The sequence below is a fragment of the Neltuma alba genome, unplaced genomic scaffold (genome assembly GCF_004799145.2).
Source record: "Neltuma alba isolate B1F8T4 unplaced genomic scaffold, ASM479914v2 tig00011591_pilon, whole genome shotgun sequence".
In the NCBI taxonomy this organism is placed as follows: Eukaryota; Viridiplantae; Streptophyta; class Magnoliopsida; order Fabales; family Fabaceae; genus Neltuma; species Neltuma alba.
Window position 1 is genome coordinate 460980 of NW_021636244.1, and position 20496 is coordinate 481475.

At 34.1% G+C, this 20496-nt stretch overlaps 1 protein-coding gene across 3 annotated transcripts; it reads right to left on the reverse strand.

Moving 5' to 3' along the window:
* Window positions 1–1977: 1977 nt before the first annotated feature.
* Window positions 1978–9975, reverse strand: LOC114715467 (uncharacterized). Of its 3 annotated transcripts, XM_028900339.1 has the most exons (16): window positions 9502–9582; window positions 8525–8718; window positions 7483–7876; window positions 7223–7400; window positions 6967–7106; window positions 5683–6892; window positions 5479–5579; window positions 5133–5277; window positions 4606–4674; window positions 4469–4514; window positions 4049–4365; window positions 3761–3840; window positions 3527–3662; window positions 3092–3272; window positions 2622–2704; window positions 1978–2289 (listed from the first exon to the last, which is right to left on the reverse strand). In XM_028900339.1, coding segments are annotated over exons 2-16 (3216 nt in total). In that variant the 5' UTR covers window positions 8526–8718; window positions 9502–9582; the 3' UTR covers window positions 1978–2154. The 3 variants fall into 3 exon arrangements, with proteins under 3 accessions (XP_028756172.1, XP_028756171.1, XP_028756173.1); XM_028900338.1 differs by lacking the exon at window positions 8525–8718 and having other exon boundaries at window positions 9502–9970; XM_028900340.1 differs by lacking the exons at window positions 1978–2289; window positions 2622–2704; window positions 3092–3272; ... (1 more) ...; window positions 3761–3840; window positions 8525–8718 and having other exon boundaries at window positions 4232–4365; window positions 4606–4652; window positions 9502–9975.
* Between the last annotated feature and the right edge of the window lie 10521 nt (window positions 9976–20496).

Sequence of the window (20496 nt, forward strand, 5' to 3'; positions counted from 1 at the left end):
AGCTATCTGTAAAGGGGTTGGGGATTGTTTCTCCAAACTTGGCTCTTTTTCCTGGGTTGGGGTTTCAAGTTTATGAAGGGTTAAAAAGCCTGGCGTTTTCATTGGTCTGACAATGAACATTGAATTACTGGATTGGGGAGTAGTTTTACGGAGTAATCAACTTTTTTTTTTTATAATATTTACAAGACTGAAGCGCAAATTTATGCTCATAAGTGATGATCGTACCCAATCCTAATTCGATTAAGTTTTGTTGCTAAACCATGACGGTTCCGGAAGCAACATTATGGTGTTAGTATGCCCGTTGTTTTTCTATCAATCTCTTTCTCGTTTCCCTTACCAAAATGATATCATGGTGCTAGTATAGATTGAAATTCTATTCCTGGAAATGAGATATTTAACTTCAATTGTTTTCACCTTTTACAAAATGAATTCCTGTTCAAGGTTGCTGTTATTGAAGATGTTTATCACTTTGATATGGGAATTTTGAGTTTTTTAAATGTTTTCACTTTGACCTTGGAATTTCAATCAAGTTCTAGTTAGTCTTGAATATGTTTAATCCTTTATTATTGAGAGTCTTTTATTTTTCTCACCAAAATAAGGGTAATTATGATATTCCCTTTTTTCAGTAAAAAACGTGGGGATAAGTCTAAAAAGATACTTCCCCGCTTTAGGTGTAATTTAACCTTTTGATTCCAAGATTAAGAAAGACAAACTATCATGCTGCTTTTGTTCCTTTTTTCTTAATCAAAATTTTTCATTGGGCCAATTGATGTCATGAACTCGTCGCGAGTTCTAAACTCGATGTGACGTGGGAATGATTACTGATAATAAAATTATAAAAGAAGTTAACGATACGAAAAAATCTTTGCTTAAAAATAAACAGTTGTTTGTCAAATTTTATTAAATTTTACAATGACATTCCCTCTATCTTTTTTAATAAGTGACAACCATCATCTTTTTTTTTTTTTCCTAAATATAAATAACATTTATAAGTTATTTTAAATTTTTGCAGCAAATTTTTTATTGTCTCCCAATAATTATTTATTTTAATATTCAATATATTTATTGTCTTATTTTTTAAACTATTATCTATCTTTACCACACATTTTCTGTTTTCTCATAATTCTTTTTATTATAATAATTGTTTTATTCTCTCTCCCTATAAATAAAGGTATTTTAGAAAAAAATGTTTAATTTTTACCTATTTATTGTCTTTAACTAATTTTTTGATTTATGTAATAAAGTCCCATGTTGCTCATAATAAGGAAGGAATAGAGGGAGTACCATTTAATAATTTTTTAACATTTGTATAGTAGTATTAAATATTAAATGACAAGTATTTTAAAATAAAGAATTGGACATATTTTCATGTTTTTACAAGTCACTTCTAACATTTTCATTGGAACTAAAAAAGAGTTTAAAACTACTAAATATAAAAATTAACAAAATTTTCAATTTTATCCTTATTTAACTATTTTTCAGTAGGCAAAGGATCAAGTTTTGATGATAGAAACTAATATTGAATAAGGGCAGCGTGAAAAATGTAATCAATATCTTATATCGTGACTTGTGAAAAAGATTTAAAAAAATTCCTTCCAAATAGAACTGGAGGGAAAAAAAACCAAGGTTCTTTGTATCCCTTGTCGTCTGCGTTGGAAGAATTCCGGCAGTAGCAAAAATAAGCATCCACATATATGCTTTTTTGTTTTTTTAATAGTACAGTCTCCACATGTAAGTTTATGAACAGAAAATGCAATCATGCATATTCATTTTTCTAAACCAAATACGTGGACCTGTGATCACTGCTTGAGTGCTTTCATCCTGTCCACGAATTCATGGCACTCGGGTAATTTCGCAGAGATTAAACTTGTGACATCCAGCTATACTTGCCATGAAATGTTGTCATTTTAATTAAGTGTTGGGTTTATCTTAAATTTTAAATTACTATTCAAGTTGAGGCAATAAAAGACTATCATGTAAAGATGAAATAATAGCATTGCTATCAGAATTTACAAAAATAGTTGCGCTGCGAGCAAAAATCAATGGATGGCATGGCAGGTTGCGGCGATAAATGGGGCAACCAGAACGTAAGCAATACGAAAACCAAGCATCCATCAAAATGTTTCTCAGGAGCTAAATTGGAAGTAATCATCTTCACTTAGATTTAAACTCACCAAATTTGTGTTTTTCTTCATGAAGCTGCTTGAAGGCGTAGTCTAGTTCTGGAAATGCCGATAATATAAGTAACTCGAGAAGGTCATAAGCCAGCTGCTTCAAGCACACAGATGACTGTGACAAGGGAATCAACAAGAGTCATTGAATTGCAACCAAACTAAACTATGATAAGATGAATGGCAATAGTGCAGAGTAGCAAGATCATAAAGCTAATTATAGGAATACATGTCTTGAAAAACAGATAATCATGATCCAAGTGAAGCTAGTGAATTAAAAGTGCAATATTCATAGGACAGATTGAAACTAACGTAGGATAAATAAAACAGACACTATGGGTTGATGTAACCCAAAAGTATAGTGTTGATGTTACAACTAACAACAACACTGCAGAAACAAATATTCTCCTCCGAGAACATAAAAACATCAAGCAATTAAGAGGAAATTACCTGTAGAAAAAAATAGAGATCCCGAGCACACTGTTCATACTCCTTGCGACCAACAAGACCAACAATTGTTAATGGTGCATGATCTGCATGCACGTAGCAAGCAGAAGCAGGAAAGAAGCAGCAATATTATTTTATCTTTTTTATAATTGAGATAATCCACCTACTTAAATAGAGATGAAATTAGGCAAAGTGCATTTTTGGTCCCTCTAGTTTGTTTATAAGAAAAATTTAGTCCTAATTTCAATCTGAACAACGTCAACACACTGACATACACTCAATAGTGCAATCACGACCAATTTATTTTAATTGGAGTAACGTTGTCCAGAAAAAGCAATTAAAGACAACTTTGAATTATTTTGTCTTTAATTCCTTATTTCCAGATGATTAAAAAGAAAGGATCATAAAACTAATTTGCTTCACTGTGCAATCAACAGACTTAAATAATGGACAAACGAGATGACATGCATCACCTATCATTAGTGAATACACAAACTTTGCACGTCGATCTGCCTCCTGTTGCTGTTCATCGTCCAACCTAGGAGAAGATGCTGCTGGAGATTGTTGGCCAGGAGGTAAATTCTGAGACGAGCTTGGAGGTGGCGGCCTTCGTTTCGGATGCTTGGTTAAGAATATTCCATCAGGCCAGAGTATCTATAGAAGTAGCACAATGGCTTGTATCAGCATATCATGTATTTATCAAAGAATTGTACATCAAGTACATTGCTCCTTTCATATGCTTCTTAGAGAGCTCAATTACGGCCCAGAAACATTATCAGGTATGAACATTATATTAAGTAAATAATACAAGACGTAGGCGTCCAGAAATTTATCAAAGCTAATGGATACTTAAATGGCAAGTTTCCAGAACATTACAAATTCTATAACAAAGCAGGTCACAAAATTACATGTTCAATTCGGCTGATCCCAGAAGCAACCACAGATCCCTTACGCAGAAGCTGGATTTTCTCTATCAACCAATCATCAAAGGCATCACCCATTCCTAATTGAAGAATCTGTTTGGCTACCCAAAAAGCCTTCCGCCTGCATCGAACACAAGCTAAACATTATAAGCAAAACTTAGCTTGTGGATCTCAAAACCAATATTTTATATTTAGGATAAACATGATTTAATAAGCTACCTAATCCAGCCACCATCTTGAACCTGGAAGATAACATCAACCAGATCCAATATGGGTACACTCAAATTTGGTGGAACCCACTGCATCAAAGAATGCAATATTATCAGTACCAGCTTCCATCATGATTCACACATCTAATAAATGTTCTAAAAGGAAACACGTCAATAATTGAATATTAACTCGCACTGAATATTACAGAATGTCTTCACCAAAAAAAAAAAAAATTACAGAACTAGAGATGAGACATTAAGTGACAACTAGAGAAGACTTGAGTTATCTTGAGATCACCTCGGTAGGAATAGCATCAGATGAAGTATTATGGGGTGAATTATGTTCCTTGTCTGAACCATTAGGCTTGCTTCCTTTCACTGTATTTGGTAAGTTCTTCGGAGATGGTGCATTCTTTGATGCTTTAATATCTGCACTAATGCTAGAATTTTCTTTTGACCTTAGTCCATCGGCCATGTGATTATTTCTTCCTCGCAAAGCAGCATCCTTATTGTCTGTGTTATGGTTTTCTCTCCTTGAGAGCAAGGGGCCACTCGCAGATGTGGACAAATTAGAAGCTCTTCCAGTCTTTTCAGATGGCTTGCCTTTCAGGTCAACTAGGATAGATTTTAATAAACAAAGAAATGCAAAACAAGTCAAAAAAGAGTGGGGCAAAATCAAATTGTCGCCACACAACACTATCCATCAAACATGAGTCACCTGACAATGTTTCAATGATAGAAAATGAATTCGTGAATAGGTAAGTCTGCAAAATAAGACACAGTAATAAGAGATAATCCAAGAAAAACAAAACCACTAGGCAACACAACGTTGAAATGAGGGACAAAAAATTGGACCTGCGAATCAACACTGAGAAAGTCCCATACTTCAATTGATCCTGAAACTGTTGGAAGCTGCATGAGGTTCTGAAGAAAAACAAACAGAAATCAAGAAAGCGAGGAAGTGCATCATTAGCAAACAAAAAAAAATAATAACAATAATAATAACACTATACAATACATGCAAACGAAGCAATATCTTAAAACAGAGATTCACCCAACACCTATAATAGTTGAACTAATACATTGATATTCCGTTTCTAAGACAGTGCTGAAACCAATTAATTCATTCTTATTTAATCAAAAGGAATGGATTGGTTGAGAACGAAAATACACCAATAAACTAGGAAAATAGAGACCAACTTTTGATTGTTTTAAGAACTAATAAACACTCCAATAAAGGAGAAAATAGAAGGAATTTGTTCCAAATGTCATTTAAAACATCTTAAGTTTACAGACAATCTGTATTATCATGCTATAGTAGCTGGATGGGTGATGGGAGGAACCCAAAAAAAAAAAAAAAAAAAGTCAGTTGAGTTGCTAACCTTTAGATATTTGTCCAGCAATATACATCGCTCTTGAATGATAGGCACATCCAAACCTGTTGACAAGAAATGCTTTGGAGGCAAATGAAGATCATATTCAGGAAACTCTTTCAAACGCCTATGTAGCTCCTCAAAATGACGAAACCTTGGGGATTAAAATTAAACATCAGTTATGCATGCCTCAGAGAGTATAAGAAGACATAATCATATTGACAAAATAGTAATCCTTCGGTGCTAAATATAAGACCTACTTTGTAGTGTAATTTACACTACAAAGTGGGTCTTATATTTAGGGCCGGAGGAGTGTAAAAACACATGGCTTAAAGACAGAAAAAAGACTCGTCACCTTCTTTTAATTGACCAACTGTTATTATTTACATCTGTAACAGATATGGAATAAACAGCAAATGTTCTTGAGTCACTCTTCACAATGTTTGCACCTAAGACCTGCATCAGGGGATCGGCTTACCATTTTTCTCACATATATACCAGAATAAAAACTTTTAAGTTTCATAGGTCAAGGGAGTTATAGAAAATAATGAAAGAGTACCTCACATCTCAACTTAAAAAAGGAATCTGTCGCCAAGGAACTTTTCAGGGAATTAACAGAAGCTTCTGATTTAGAAATGAAGGATGCAGAAGAAGAAGCAGCTGCTCCACTGTATATTCTACCTAAATTTTCAGGATCAGCCTCATCACTAGAGTCTTCAGAGCTTGCATGTTTATTCATAGAACTAAGTATATCTTGTCCATCACCAAATAAAATGCTGGTTCTCTCTACTTCCTGCCAAGTATGTGTGTTATGACCACTTGGCCTAGACCTTTTCCAGCCAGATCGAGTTTTCAGTGGTCTCTGATAGTGAGAATGCCTCTTATTCATTTTCTTGGTGGTACGACCATCAAAATTTTCAAGTGGGTGATGAATATGAGAAACCGCCTGATTTCTGTTACTCTTTCCATTCCAAACTTTAGTTACAGGGGAATCAAGACCAGTTATAGTTTCATCATCTTCAGAGTCATAAGAAGTAGTGCTACCTGAATCAACCGTCTGCAAATGCATGTATTCATGCCCGTCATTTTGATATGATGTTAAAGAAGGGCATGTTGATCCATTCATGTCAGCCTGAAATATTGGGTTTTCTACGCTGTACTGAGTGTTGTGTCTAGAATCAACATTGATGTCCTTGGATGGATTAAGCTTACAAGTAGTCTCCTTTTCTTTTGGTCTAGATAAAGCCTTTACAGGACTCACCATTAGAGATTTTTCTGCCACAGAATTCTGTGGCAACTGCTTATTCAATTGATTCTCTTCTACCCTATTCTTATAATTTTTCCCCTTTGTCCACAAGTTATCAAAATGTTCGGGAGCAAGGGCTTCAGTCTTTCTGCGAGAGAATTGATCTAAAATCTCACCCCACTCTCCTCCTGAGCGATGGCGTTGAATAGCCAGATCATCACTAGTTTGGGACTTTGCAGGCAGTGAGCTCCATGAACGTGATGATTGAGCATTTATTGAAAGCAATGGGTCTTTTGAAAATTTATCATTGGCATTATCTTCTGCAGATGACTTTGTTTTTTTGGAGGTGCCATTTCTTAGCTGCACAAGCTCAACGCCAGTAACAGAAGGATCTAAAGAGAAGGGGTCAGATGAATCCGGCGATCCTTCTTCTTTGAAGTGAGATGCTTCTTCAACTGCAGTAGCCCCTTTATTAACCTTGGTCATATTGATTACTACAGATTCAATTCTTTCATTAATAAATCTGCCAGCAGAAATTAGGGAGAATAAGAATAACAAAATACATTAAAAAGAAGCAAAATGACTCTAAATGGATACCTCGGACTAGCTAAATTTAGGACAGGTCGCATCACTGCACATGACAGAAGCTCCCTTGCAGTATATCGGAAGTAAGAGCATTGCAAGTCCTCGGGCTTGAAGGTGACAGACATAAGAGCATCCGTCAGATGCTGCAGAACCTGCCCATTAACAATTTCAAAGCATAATTCCCAAAAAATTAGGGGGGGAGAAAAACAGAGAGACTATATACCAAAGAGTAATTATTAGTTATATGTAAAGCAATGAAGTTCCAAACCTTATGTTCGGCCTCAGCAGAAAATAAAGCTGGATGCAGTTTGTTCTCAGAAGCCAACGCAAGTTTCAGTTCAGCATCTCGACCTTCAAATGTAACTGAACCTGAAAGTTGTTTTTCAATCTTTGCTTGAGTAACACGATACAGCTCCAAATGTGTGCATATGAGATGAATAAGATCCCTGAAACATAAAAGAAAAGTTAACACCCAGTTTGTCAACTTATGACCTAAAATAGAGTGAAATCAAGAGAGGGGAAAAGCACCTTATCAAAAGATCAATTAGATTTATATTCCTCACACGTCCTGATATTTCCCCAATAACATCATTCATTGTTTGCACTAACTCCTCTGGACCCTCTCTATCTGGTGTCAAGCGAGAATACCAAAGGTTTGTCACCCACTCAGAAACGAGATGTCTTGTGAAGTGGTCTATGGCCTCCTCAACAACAGGAGAATTCACTTTCACTCTCCAATCAGACTTTGTAACAACTTTAGAAAATTCAGGAGGTTTCTTTGAAGACTGATCACCGGTGGAGCCAGGCTTATTGTTGTATGCAGCAGCTTTTCTCTTCATATCAAAATCAAGTGATAAATAACGGAGGATAATAATTAAGGAGGCTGCAGCAGGTAAGTTGACCCAAACTGAGGAACTTGTCACTGAAATGAAAGGTAGGGAAATAAATAAGACACTCAGAACAGGATATAAAAACATCATCTCAAGCGTGTGAGACACACTTCAAACATTTGAAGTATAACCAAAACACGTAATGGACGTTTGATATAGGTTGAAAAAGATACCAATCAAGTAAACAAGACAAGAGTTTAAATACCAGATATTGAATACAGAAGGAAAAGATTAATCTCAAATTTTATTCTAAAACTAAGTTTGCTGACACCTATTCCAAGTAGTATTTTGATCATGTTATCAATACTTAGTCTCGTTAACCAATAAATAGTCTTGTAAACCAATAAAACAAATCCAATAATTAAGCAGTGGATTGAAGAAAAGAAAATACACAACCAGAAGAGAGGTATGCTTTGTTGAGCTCAGTTCCAAGACAAACCTCAATAACAGCATGTTTGGATGGGATAACGGGGACTTACATGAGCAAGAGAGGACAAGACAAGAGAGCTAGAACACAATGGGAAATGAACTTTTCCACGTGTCAAGAAAATTAAGTTTAAATGGTAAGAGAAAAGAGAAGATTATTTGCTTAAATAATTATGTGATTTCTTCATAATGAGTACAGCCGTTGTTTATGGAGAAGAGGGAGTTCGGGAACACTGAGATATAAAATCACTTACTCAGTCAATTTATCTAATGTCTTGTCTTAAACTTGCTCCATTTGTTATACCATTTTTCTCAATGAACAGCTATCATGAAAGTTCCTTGTAAACCTTCTACTTGTTCAACGCTAAACTAGAATATGAAGACCTATCCAGGGAAGAAGGTGGAGACTGCCAAGGGCCTCAGGGTTGACAAGTAACATATCGCCAACCTGACCAAAGAAGAAAGTAGGGATCCTTAAAGTTGAAAATAGATCGCAGTTGCCAACATGACCATCTATCCTTGGTCTGTGAGTAAATGCAGTAACTCAACTAAATTATTTCGGTATTCTACAAACGAAGCACGCAAAGTCAATAATTGAGCAACAATGTTAGTAACTAGAGAAGCCGTTCGCTGCTACCTTTCTTAGAGCAACAAGCGGGAGAATCGGAGGCAAGCAGAACTTTTTCCATAGAAAACATTTCAATGTAACTCCTAGTAAAGAAAGTCGTACACCTCGATCATGGATCAAATCCTGTCTTCTCATGTTAAACACGATAGGGAGTCTTTTTATTAATCGGGGAAACAAACAGAACGATAAGGCCATGATTTTGCGTATTGAATTCAGTGTTTACTATAGTTTCCCCAACGCGATTCTAGTAGAATACGGTAGCTCAATGTAGTATGTAACTCAGGATAAATGCCATCACAATCCTATTATTATTTACACAGCGGGAAAGTGGTGGCTAACACTGATCGGCAAAACGACAAAGAGGCTGTCAAAAGGGATGCCCAAACTAAATGAACAACACAGAGCTAGGTGCATACCCAAGTAGGCAAGTAGCTGCTCTGAGTTTGAATTAATAAAATAAACATTCTACGAAATAACAAAAATAGAAGTTTAGCCCCAAGGAACTAGGGGGCAGCAGAAACACAGATGATCGATTTATGCCCAACTGAACTAGAAAGAATCATAATTTCAAATAATACACCAAAGCGATAACAGGATACTTACACGACATGAGATATGACAGTCCTATGACGCATATGACCAGGAAGACAATCCGTTTCTTCGCTTCATCAACAAGGTCCCTCACCGTAGCCCGATTCGGCGTGCTCATTTCCTATCCTATATCACTCCGCGATAGAATATTATACCAAATCAATGCGGATGCCCTACTTTTGGCTCTGCCCCATCACCAACTGCCGTAGAAGGCAAATTGAACACGCCCGTGAACAGGATCGTGCAATGAGTAGCTATTTCGTAAGCAATTCGATTAGGAACACCGAGATATTTGGAGTTCAGAGAGAGGGAAATCAAAGAATTAGAAGAGGCAGAAGAAGAATGAGAGTCGAAGAGATTCAACGCCAAAGAGCATTAGGTTTTTGTTTCTGTGTTGGTAATAAGATTGCGTATGCTCATACGGATATGGTGGTTATGAGCAAATTGTCAGAGTTTCTTCGGTTAGTTTCTCTTGCACTTTTCCCTGCGTTCGGATTTGGGACGTGGAATTCTCAGTTCACCTGTAAAGTCGTCCTTGCTACCGTTCTCATTTTCTTTGAAGGCTTAATTAAAAGAAATTAGGTCAAATTATTTTTTCCCATTAACTTTCTTAATTGTTTCAATTTAATTTGAATTTTAAAAGTATTTTAACTGAATCATTAATCAAATTATTTAACAGATTCAATTGCATAATATAATAAGTAATAAAATATGATAAAATTTAAAAAAACATAGGCTAAATATCTTTAAGCATTTATAGAATTGAAGGAATAAAGGACTAACGGGTAGTTTATTTTTTTAATTCATGCTCTATTTTTTATTATTGTATTTTAATACATTTTTAATTGGCTAACCATCCATTCTATCATTTTAGACCAATTAACTTTAAAAAGATCAATCAATTAAGCTCATTCAAAATATACGTAGTCACTAGTCCTCTAATCCTAAATATAAATCTCATTTTATAGTATAATTTACACTATAAAATGAATTTTATATTTAAGGCCAGAAAAATAATTTATTTTATTTTACCTTTTACACAAATAATTATGTTTATAGTGGGTCTTGAGAGATCAAGATTTAATCCTTCCTGATATAACGCAAATGTATATGATTAAAATATAAACTTTTTTTGAAAAGTTTTCACTTAGGGTCCGTTTGGCTGCGCTTCTAAGGAGCTTATAAGTAGCTTAAAATCAGCATAAGCCCGATTGGTGTTAAGCTCCTGTTTGGTTGGGCTTGGAAAAAAAAGTAGTTTATGGAATTTAAGCCACTGAACGCACGATCTGGCCCAAGCTGATTTTTGTGGCTTATTGAATCAGATAAGCTCTTATTTTTTTACCGTTGAGCTCTTCCTGTTGGCCAGTCCTTGTTTTTCTTCCTGAGTCTTCTTTCTTTTCTTCTTCGCGTCTGCTCTCCCTTCTGCCCGACCCCAAGCCCTCATCCTGCCTCCTCCGTCACGTCGTCGTCGGAGCCACCGAGAGTTGCCGTGAGCTCCGTCGCGTCTCCTCCGTGAGGTCTGGGTGTGACTTCGAGTGACCGAGAGTCCTTCACATGAGCTGCCTCCCCTCATCCTCCGTCGCGTCGCCGCCAGAACCACCGAGACTTGGTTGCCGTCAGCTCCGTCGCGTCTCCTCTGTGAGGTCTGGGTGTGACTTCGAGTGACCGAGAGTCCTTCACGTGAGCTGCCTCCCCTCATCCTCCGTCGCGTCGCCGCCAGAACCACCGAGACTTGGTTGCCGTCAGCTCCGTCGCGTCTCCTCCGTGAGGTCTGGGTGTGGCTTCGAGTGACCGAGAGTCCTTCACGCAAGCTGCCTCCCCTCATCCTCCGTCGCGTCGCCGCCAGAACCACCGAGACTTGGTTGCCGTCAGCTTCATCGCGTCTCCTCCGTGAGGTCTGGGTGTGGCTTCGAGTGACCGAGAGTCCTTCACGCGAGCTGCCTCCCCTCATCCTCCGTCGCGTCGTCGCCAGAACCACCGAGACTTGGTTGCCGTCAGCTCCGTCGCGTCTCCTCCGTGAGGTCTGGGTGTGGCTTCGAGTGACCGAGAGTCCTTCACGCAAGCTGCCTCCCCTCATCCTCCGTCGCGTCGCCGCCAGAACCACCGAGACTTGGTTGCCGTCAGCTTCATCGCGTCTCCTCCGTGAGGTCTGGGTGTGGCTTCGAGTGACCGAGAGTCCTTCACGCGAGCTGCCTCCCCTCATCCTCCGTCGCGTCGTCGCCAGAACCACCGAGACTTGGTTGCCGTCAGCTCCGTCGCGTCTCCTCGGTGACAGGAAGCAACTTGGCTTTGGCTTTGAGTGACCGAGAGGCTGGTCGTTCATCACGCGAGTCCACCCTGTCGGAGCTGCTGTCGTCGTCCCAACCAGTCGCCGCCTTCAGCTGGTCCATCTTAGGTGTGCGTCAAAGATCTTAGCTTGGTCTGATTTGTGCTGTGTTTCAGTGATCAGCGTTGGCCGATCTACCTCTGCCTAACTTGGATTGGTCTGATTTGTGTGAGGTTGGCCGATTCCCATATGTTTGTGTGAGGTTGGCCGATTGGTCGATTGGTCTGATTTGTGTTTGGTTGGCTTATTTGTGTTGATACTATTAATCAAAGCATGTAGAGTTGTGTGTTTGTTGATCTGTTTTGAGCTGATAGATAGACTGAAATCGAGCATGAGCCTGTCTGAATGTTTTCTTCTTGGCCTGGTTTTGTGCTGTGTTTCAGTGATCAGTGAATTTTTGTGATGAATGCTTGACGTTTGTTGATTTTTAGATCTGAGTTTTGGACTAAACCTGGCATAGATCGTAATTGCTCGTTGTAAACGAGTGTTGTAGGAAACAGGAGGAATGAGCCATATTCTTCCAAAAGAAATTTGAGTCCCAAATTACATTCGATATCAATTAATGTTGTCAAATGGTCCACTTCTTATTAGTTTATGATAAGTTTTCTTTTAATTCACACATCAATAAAACATTTTTAATCAATTCAAGTAATTTGACCTAAGTATTCTCTTTTTATTTTTGCCTTCAATTATTATCCATTATCTTCTTATTAAATGGATTCTCAAGGGTGAAGGATATTTAAATTATGTTTATTTTACTTTGTCAATTGGAGTTCAAAACTTTGTTATCCATTTAAATTATGTTTAGTTGACTTCTTCGTATTAAATTAATTTAAATTTATTGTATTATGTTAATTTTTTTTTATCATGTTGCACTTCGTTTCTTAAATATTTTTTATGATTTCTCTACAGTTCGTAATTCTAATTCACTAAATAAATTTTACTTCATCATTATATTATCTCTATTTAATTTTTTCCTTCTTTCACTTTATATTTAAAATAATTTTTTAGATTTCTCTTAATTTTAAAAATTTAATTCACTTATTCGTATTAAATTATTTTAATTCCATTGTATTATGTGAAATTATTTTTTTCCTATTTTTTACTATTTATTAAAACTCATACCCATTTTGGTCATTTTACAACTAAACTTACTTTTACTCAACCATAATCCAAACAACTTTTTACCAATCTCACTTTTGCAAACGGGCTTTTTTAAACTCCAATCCAAACGCAATTCAGCTTATCCAATTTAGCTTATATCCCACTTCACTTATCCATAAGCTGCTTTTCCAATAAGCAGCTTTTCCAATCGCTCATCCAAACGGGCACTTAAAAAGTGTTAGACACTTATAAGCTGTTTTTTTTTTTTGGTGATAAAAATTTTAAAAAAAGAATTGGGCTCACCCACAATCTAAAAGTATGACAACTAACCCTTAAGCACAACCTTGCCCAATGTCATAGTTTTACAGCCAACATTGTGACGTGTTTCAGGGTCAAATCCCTTCCCTCAGTGAACGTGTCCAACCTTTTTACCTGCTGAATTCACAGACGAGGGGATGGACACCTACAAGCCTTTTTTTTGTAAGAATTTAAAATCATAGTAATATTGTCTCTTATTATTAAACAAAATAATGTTGACATTTTATTTTTTAACGACAGTGGACAATATTGTTAGGATTTTAAATTTTTTAAACAAATTTGCACTATAAAAAAATTTCTAGTGCCCAGCATTCCTGAATAAAAATTTCTGAGACAAATTTGAATGTTAACCATATATATACTAAACAATATAAAATATGAAAAGATATTATTAGTTATACATTTTTTAAATCCTAAAATTATAAATAATATTGGCTTATTTCTAACTCTGCACACATGTACGAGACCTAATCTTATTTTAATAAAGTTATTAGTGGACATATGCTTCATCAATCATCCAGCCGAAAATACTACACCTAGATAGCATTTTTTTATTATATCTGTGAGCATAAATCATAAATATCTGCCAAGCAGGGACCACGCTTGATATTTAAAAAAAAAACGTGTGAAGATTAAACAAGTAAATGACTGAATATACAGCAACAAACTGAAGGATGTTTGGGTATTATTGGAAATTCAGGACCAGATTTTATTTCAATCCGGTTAACATTTTGACTTACTCAAAACATATTTATTTTGGTATTCTTCGATGGTGGGCTGGGCTTGGGTTTTAAGCCCTTTAAGGTTGCCCCAAAAAAGGAGAAAACAATGAACAAAGCTTGTTGGGGTGGGGGGACAAAGAAAGAAACAAAGAGAAATAAAAAAAAAGTTTTTTTTAACTTCCAGGGATTAATAATTAATTCATACTCAGGCATTAACAGACCTTCAAGTTAAAATGGTGTAAGATGACTTTCTTGATATAATTGTTTTTTTTTTTTTGAGCAAAACGATATAATTGTTTATTTAAAAGACTTCAATTTGAGGACGTCGAATCTCTTGCATAAAACTTAATTACCCCAAGTTCATGACTAGATTTTAAATTGGCAAAAAATTTTACGGTTAGGCTACATTATAAGAAAACCTTTTCAAAAAAAAAAACTAAAATTATATGAGTGGGAAATTGCTTATGATAATATTACGTCCAGTCCTAATTATAAGAGCCAGTTGACTAATTTTAGGAGATTAAGGAAGTAAGTTGAATTAGTTATTTGTCCCAAATAAGTGTTATCTTTCCTAAAATATCTTTACTAGTCAAGTGTATTGACCAAAACTATCATTATTAAAAGAGTTATTTTAAAAAAAATATATATAAATATAAAAAATAAAATATATTAAGATTTTATATTTAGAATTAAAATAAAAATTAAATAAGATTTTATATTAAGAATCAGAAGTAGTACTACTTTAAAAAATTTGATACGCACGTTCGTAAATCCTAACTTCTCATAAATTCTTGTTCATAGCTGTCGTGGGTCCACCTCATTATTAAATCCAGTCTATAAAGCAGAACTAATAATGGACATATCATATCACTAAATATCTATGAGCCACGTGGCCCCTCTGAACACATGAGACAACCCGATTTCGACCACAATCTTTTCTTTTTTAAATTATTTTTTAACCAACTTTAAATTATTTCTTATTAAGAAAAGGCAAGTGGTGACTTTGGACGTGTTCGATGTAATGATAACAAGAAGATCGGAGTTAGAATATTTGAAGTTGAATGCGGGTAATACTTCGGGTCCTCCGATGATGATGGCATGGTGCATTTAAAAGTTAAAAGAAGGAAGCATTTTTTTGGGGCAAAATTTTAAATGAGCTCAGTTTCATGGGATTCACTTAGGGGACACAATTCTCAGATATCAGTCTCAAAATATTCACCATTCAAAAATAATTTTAATAGTCTAAATTTAAAATTTTTCATTAATAATTTTTAAATAAAAATTATTTTTAAAAAAATTTATCGTTAAAAGATTACATTTATTTTGAATCATTTAATTACTAAAAAATATTTTTTAAAAAACAAAAGTATAAAAAATTAAATCTCGGTTGTCTATTTTAAATTTGAACGGTTGAGATTTGATAAGTATCATGATGCTTATAACTGTAATGAGTACCAAAATTAGTTCACAATTCTCATGTTTCAAGTGTTTTAATGGGCATTTATAAAAACATTTATATATTACCCATCAGCAAAACTCTTAAATTAAAAGCCGCAATATGAGAGCTCTTATAACATGAATAGAAATGTTTGTATTACCTCCGGTCTTAATTATAAGAGCTAATTGACTAATTTGAGGAGATTAAAGAAGTAAGTTGAATTAGTTATTTGTCCTAAACAGGTATCGTCTTTTTTAAAATATCCTTGTTAATCAAGTGTATTGACTAAAACTATCATTATTAGGAGGGTTACTTTGAAAAAAATGTATAAATATAAGAGACAAAATAAATTGAGATCTTATATTTAGGACCAAAATAAAAATCAAACAGAATCTTATATTAAGGATCGAAGGTAGTATATTTGACCATCCTTCGTTTATTGATTCAAGAGGTGAAATTTGACGATGAATGTCATCAGGATTATTTGACCCAACTAATATACTAAACACCTTCTCAAATTTTGGTGGAGTATGAAGCCGTGCATCTAACCTTTTGAAAATATGTTGGGTGTGTGAATTCTTTTTTTTTTGGCTAAAAGATGATTAAAAAAAAAATTCTTCTCTCGAATGCCCTTTGTTTGATATATTCTCTAACTAACTTATTATTTTCTATTTAATTAATAAATTTTATTCATAACAATTCTAGAAAATTAAAAACGAATTTTAACTAAATTTCTTAACATATATTAAGGATAAAAATATCCTTTAATCTAATTTTATTTTATCAATATGAAATCAATTGAGATTTTTCATGCGCGGGACTGGGAAGCGTCTCTCACCTGTTTTTTCATTTTTGTTGTTGTATTTTCCATGAGTTTTGTTTTGTCCATAAAAAGTTACTTCCTCTTGTCTTAAATATAAGACTCATTTTATAATCTAAATATAAAACTCATTTTATAGTGTAATTTATTTTACAAAATAAATTTTATATTTATGACCTAAGGAGTGTTATATGTGACGTAAGACAGAGAATCGGAGTAAATGTTTTCTGATATATCTGGAAATATTTACAGTACGGAGCTCTTTCGCTCGCTACCAACTTGACTGTTAGCTTTCTTCTCCTTTTTTTCAATTAATAAAACGATCAAATATATTTGTGTGAATTTTTTGACCAGAAATATATTCGTGTGAATGGAACATTAATACAGCATTAAAAATATACAGAAATACAAGACATATACGACAACAACACATAACAAACACCAACTTAGAATATGGCTCACAAGATTGAGTACATAGTCTCAAACAAAGCTGCTACAACCACCCTAACCAAGTAACCTGAGAGATAAAAGGATATGGCAGTTAACATTTAGCATCAAGTTTCGATGCCTGTTTGGGATGGTGTTCAAATTCGCATAATTTGAAACAAAACTCTTCTCACATACTTATTTTATATTTTGTAAATCATATTTGTAAATTATGATTGGAAAGTTATTTATAATCTATCCTAAATAGATCCTAAAACTCTAACTACCTATAGACTCTGGGGAAAAGAAACGCTGAAAATTTAACTCAATTGGAGGACAATCCAACATTTGATAAACAACGATTACATTTTAAGAAGAAAAAAAAAAGTACCTTTGCTATATACACAATAAGGACCAGTGCATAAAACTCTCACCAGGTGGGGTTTGGGGATAGATAAATATGTGTAGTCTGTAACAAAATAAATAAATAAATATGTGTAGTCTTATCTTTGTAAACGAAAAGACCCCCGGCATTTGAAAAACACCAAAAACACTTTAAAAAAAGTGTTTTTTTACAAGTTGACACAAATTTCTTTTCACATATTTACGTCGCACATTATAAAAATATTTTTTAAGTGTTTTTGAGCGATACCAAACTTATCAGAAATTTTTAGGATTTGAACCCTTGACCTTTAAGTCACATGACGGCAACTCCGTCATTATTTTAAGGCCCCGTTTAGTAGAACGATGAAAATCTCTTATAAGCAAGTTTTGCGTAAACAGAGATAAAACACATCTTACATATTTATCTCGTATTCTGTAAATTATTATTAAAAAAACAACTTATAAACTACTTATAAACTGTTCTAAACGCGTTATAAGCCTTATCTTTTGTACTACAATAAATACAACACTCCAAACAAAACTCACGCGCACAACTAAAAGCTGCCTGCAGCATCCCTGTAACCCCCCATCCATGTGCTTAACCAGACAACCCTTGTTAACATAAACATCTAGCCACAGACAGAGTTAAAAGATCCCTAAAAACGGCTAGGGATGAAGTTAGGATTTAAATATGAGGGATAATATTTTAAAAAAATACCTGTAATGCAAAGTTTGTATGAATTTTCGATAAACAAAAATATGTACTCTTTACCCGACTACTCCTGGCCTAGTGGTGACTGGCTAGGTCACAAGTGAGGCTGGTCTCTGCTCTTTGAGGACGGGGGTTCGAAACCTCACTTGTTAAAAAGGGTACCGGGGAGGGCTTTACTTGTTGCCCGGCCCGAATCCGGATTAGTCGATAGCTCAGGTAATCGGGCAGTCGGATACCGGATGGTTTCGTACCAAAAAAAAAATGTCCTCTTTCGGTTCTTAATATAAGACCTATTTAACTAATTTAATCAGATTAAGGAAGTTAGGTAAGTTAGTTAATTATAAGAAGTATGACACGTTTTTTCTAAAATACCATAATCATCTTCTTAATACCCATCTTCCTCTACCCATCTTCCTCTACTACTTGATTATGGTTAAGAGAATATCCATAAAGGTAATTTAGATAAAATTAATAAATATGAGGAATGAGTGTTATATTTATGACCAAAACTAACTTAATAATCGAGTCTTATATTAAGGACTGGAGGAGTATTACTTATCTAAGTATATAACACTAAAAAAATAAAAAATAAAATGGAGGGATAGGTCATAGGCCTGTCGAACCATTCGTCTCCCTCCATCACGATTACAGTCTCACCAATGGAGTGGCGGAGGGTCATAATTAAATATTAAATATTTCCTCTAATATTTAATATAAGAATTAATTGAGAGATTAAACGTTGTTATAAATATAATATTTTAATTTATTTTTTAAAAAATATTTCTATTGATTCTAAAAATTCTACCAAGGAATATTTTAATAATTAAAGAGATATTTCAATAACTAACTTAACTAATTTTTTAATATTTTTAAATAGGATATCTAATATATTTATGTAAATGAAATGGGTTATTCGGCTACCGATATTCGGCTTTTTATTTGCCCGCGACGAGAGAAAATGATAGCCGATAGGGAAAGAGGAGTTGAGAGGGTTATTGTGAGTTTTTAGGGCAAAAAATAATTATAAGAAATTCTCAAAAATAAGTGAAAAGCCATCATTTTTTATGGTGAAATATGTCATCACATATTAATAAATTTAAATTTTTTAGAAATTTGACACAATTTTCTAGACAAAATTTATGGCCGCTCATATTTTATTTTTAGAGGTGTTATGAACGTGACTTTTTCTCTGGTTCAATCAACTTTTTCAGTGCAGTGGATAGGATGTTCAGGTGTGGCAGGTTGCTATTTCTACCCTTCTGGCCTTTTTTTAAAAAATAATAACAATAATAATGCTCGTTTTGTTAGGTGAAGGCGGGACTTAGGCTCTGTTTGGGTGCTCCAAAACCGTGGTTTCAGAAGCACTTTTCCGTAAAACGAGGTAACCTCCTCCACATATTTACTTCGTAATTCGTAAAAGCACTTCTGAAACTATGGTTTGGTTTTTATCCAAACACTACCTTAGGTTAACGTGAACGGTTTTGTCAGGCATTTTATTATTATATAAATAGCTTATTAAAATTTAAAAATTAAAAAAAAACGTGAAAATAAATGAAAGCCACCATTAGATGATATGGAAGACATTAATCTTTTTAACAAGGAGGTGTGACAGTCTCCATTCTTTTAAAAATACTCCCTCTTATTCTTATTATATATTTTAAATAAATAATTCAAAAATAATAGATAAATAATTAAAATTTGTTAAAACTAATAAATAGATTAAAAATATATTTTTGTTTTCAAATATACCCTTATAAATTATAATAAATGAGAAACAAGATGAAAGAGAATATATGGGAAAATATGATAAAAGAGAAATAATTAAGAGAAATATTAATAAAAATGTATTAAATGCTAAGACAAATTCAAATTGAAACTTATAAAATAGACAATGTTCTTTTTTAAATTTAAAACTTATAAATAGGGTTAAAGGAAGTATTGTAGATGATGCTAGGTTATTTGTCAAAAGGGAATTGGTAATAGTGATTTATATAATTAATAAATTTTATTTAGAATAATTCTCCAAAATTTAAAAACATTAACTAATTTGAGCTAAATTTCCACACACACATATATAATACAATACTTATACAGCACTAAAACATAATCAAAAACTTGATTGATCATGACCAATCAAATCTTCCATCTCCCTCCACTACAGACCTCAACATTAATGGAGGGTTGTAGAGAACAAAATGTTCTTCTCCTTTCTTTCTTTTTTGCAACAAATTATTATATATAATGCCCTTTGAAAAATAAAAAAAGGGATATATTTCTATGAATGAAATGGACTATTCGGCCGCCTATATTCTCGTTTTTTTTTCATGTTTCATTTTTGCCCGGGCCATCGCGCAGACCAGATGTGTGTTAATTAAGGTCCATTTTAACATCATTGTTAAAATCACTTATATGTATGTTTTATGTTAGTCAAAACAAAACTTATTTTCTATATTTATCTCCTATTTTATAAATTATGATTAAAAAACTGCTTACAAAAAATAAGGTTTTGATGATGGAAGCAAAATTGCTCAGCTATCAAATAGGGGAAATGAAGGTTAAGCTTCCGTTACTTCGGGGTGGAACAGCTCTATTTTTAACATATTGAAAGCAAATTCTAATCATTAATACAAAAATTAGTTGTAAAATAATTTTTTTAAATATAAAATTTTAATTTAATTTATATTTCATATTTATCTATTTTGTTTCCAAGTAATCCTAATGGTGATTCACATGTTAAAAGATTTTTATATAAAAAAA

Bases quoted from the DNA above. Each gene is read 5' to 3' on its own strand.
- LOC114715467 (XM_028900338.1), bottom strand. From the start codon at position 9,607: ATGAGCACGCCGAATCGGGCTACGGTGAGGGACCTTGTTGATGAAGCG. The intron at 4,366-4,468 runs GTGACTCATGTT...AATCTATCCTAG, and splicing joins TATCATTGAAACATTGTCAG to TTGACCTGAAAGGCAAGCCA. The intron at 3,273-3,526 runs GTAATTTTGTGA...CTACTTCTATAG, and splicing joins GGATCAGCCGAATTGAACAT to ATACTCTGGCCTGATGGAAT.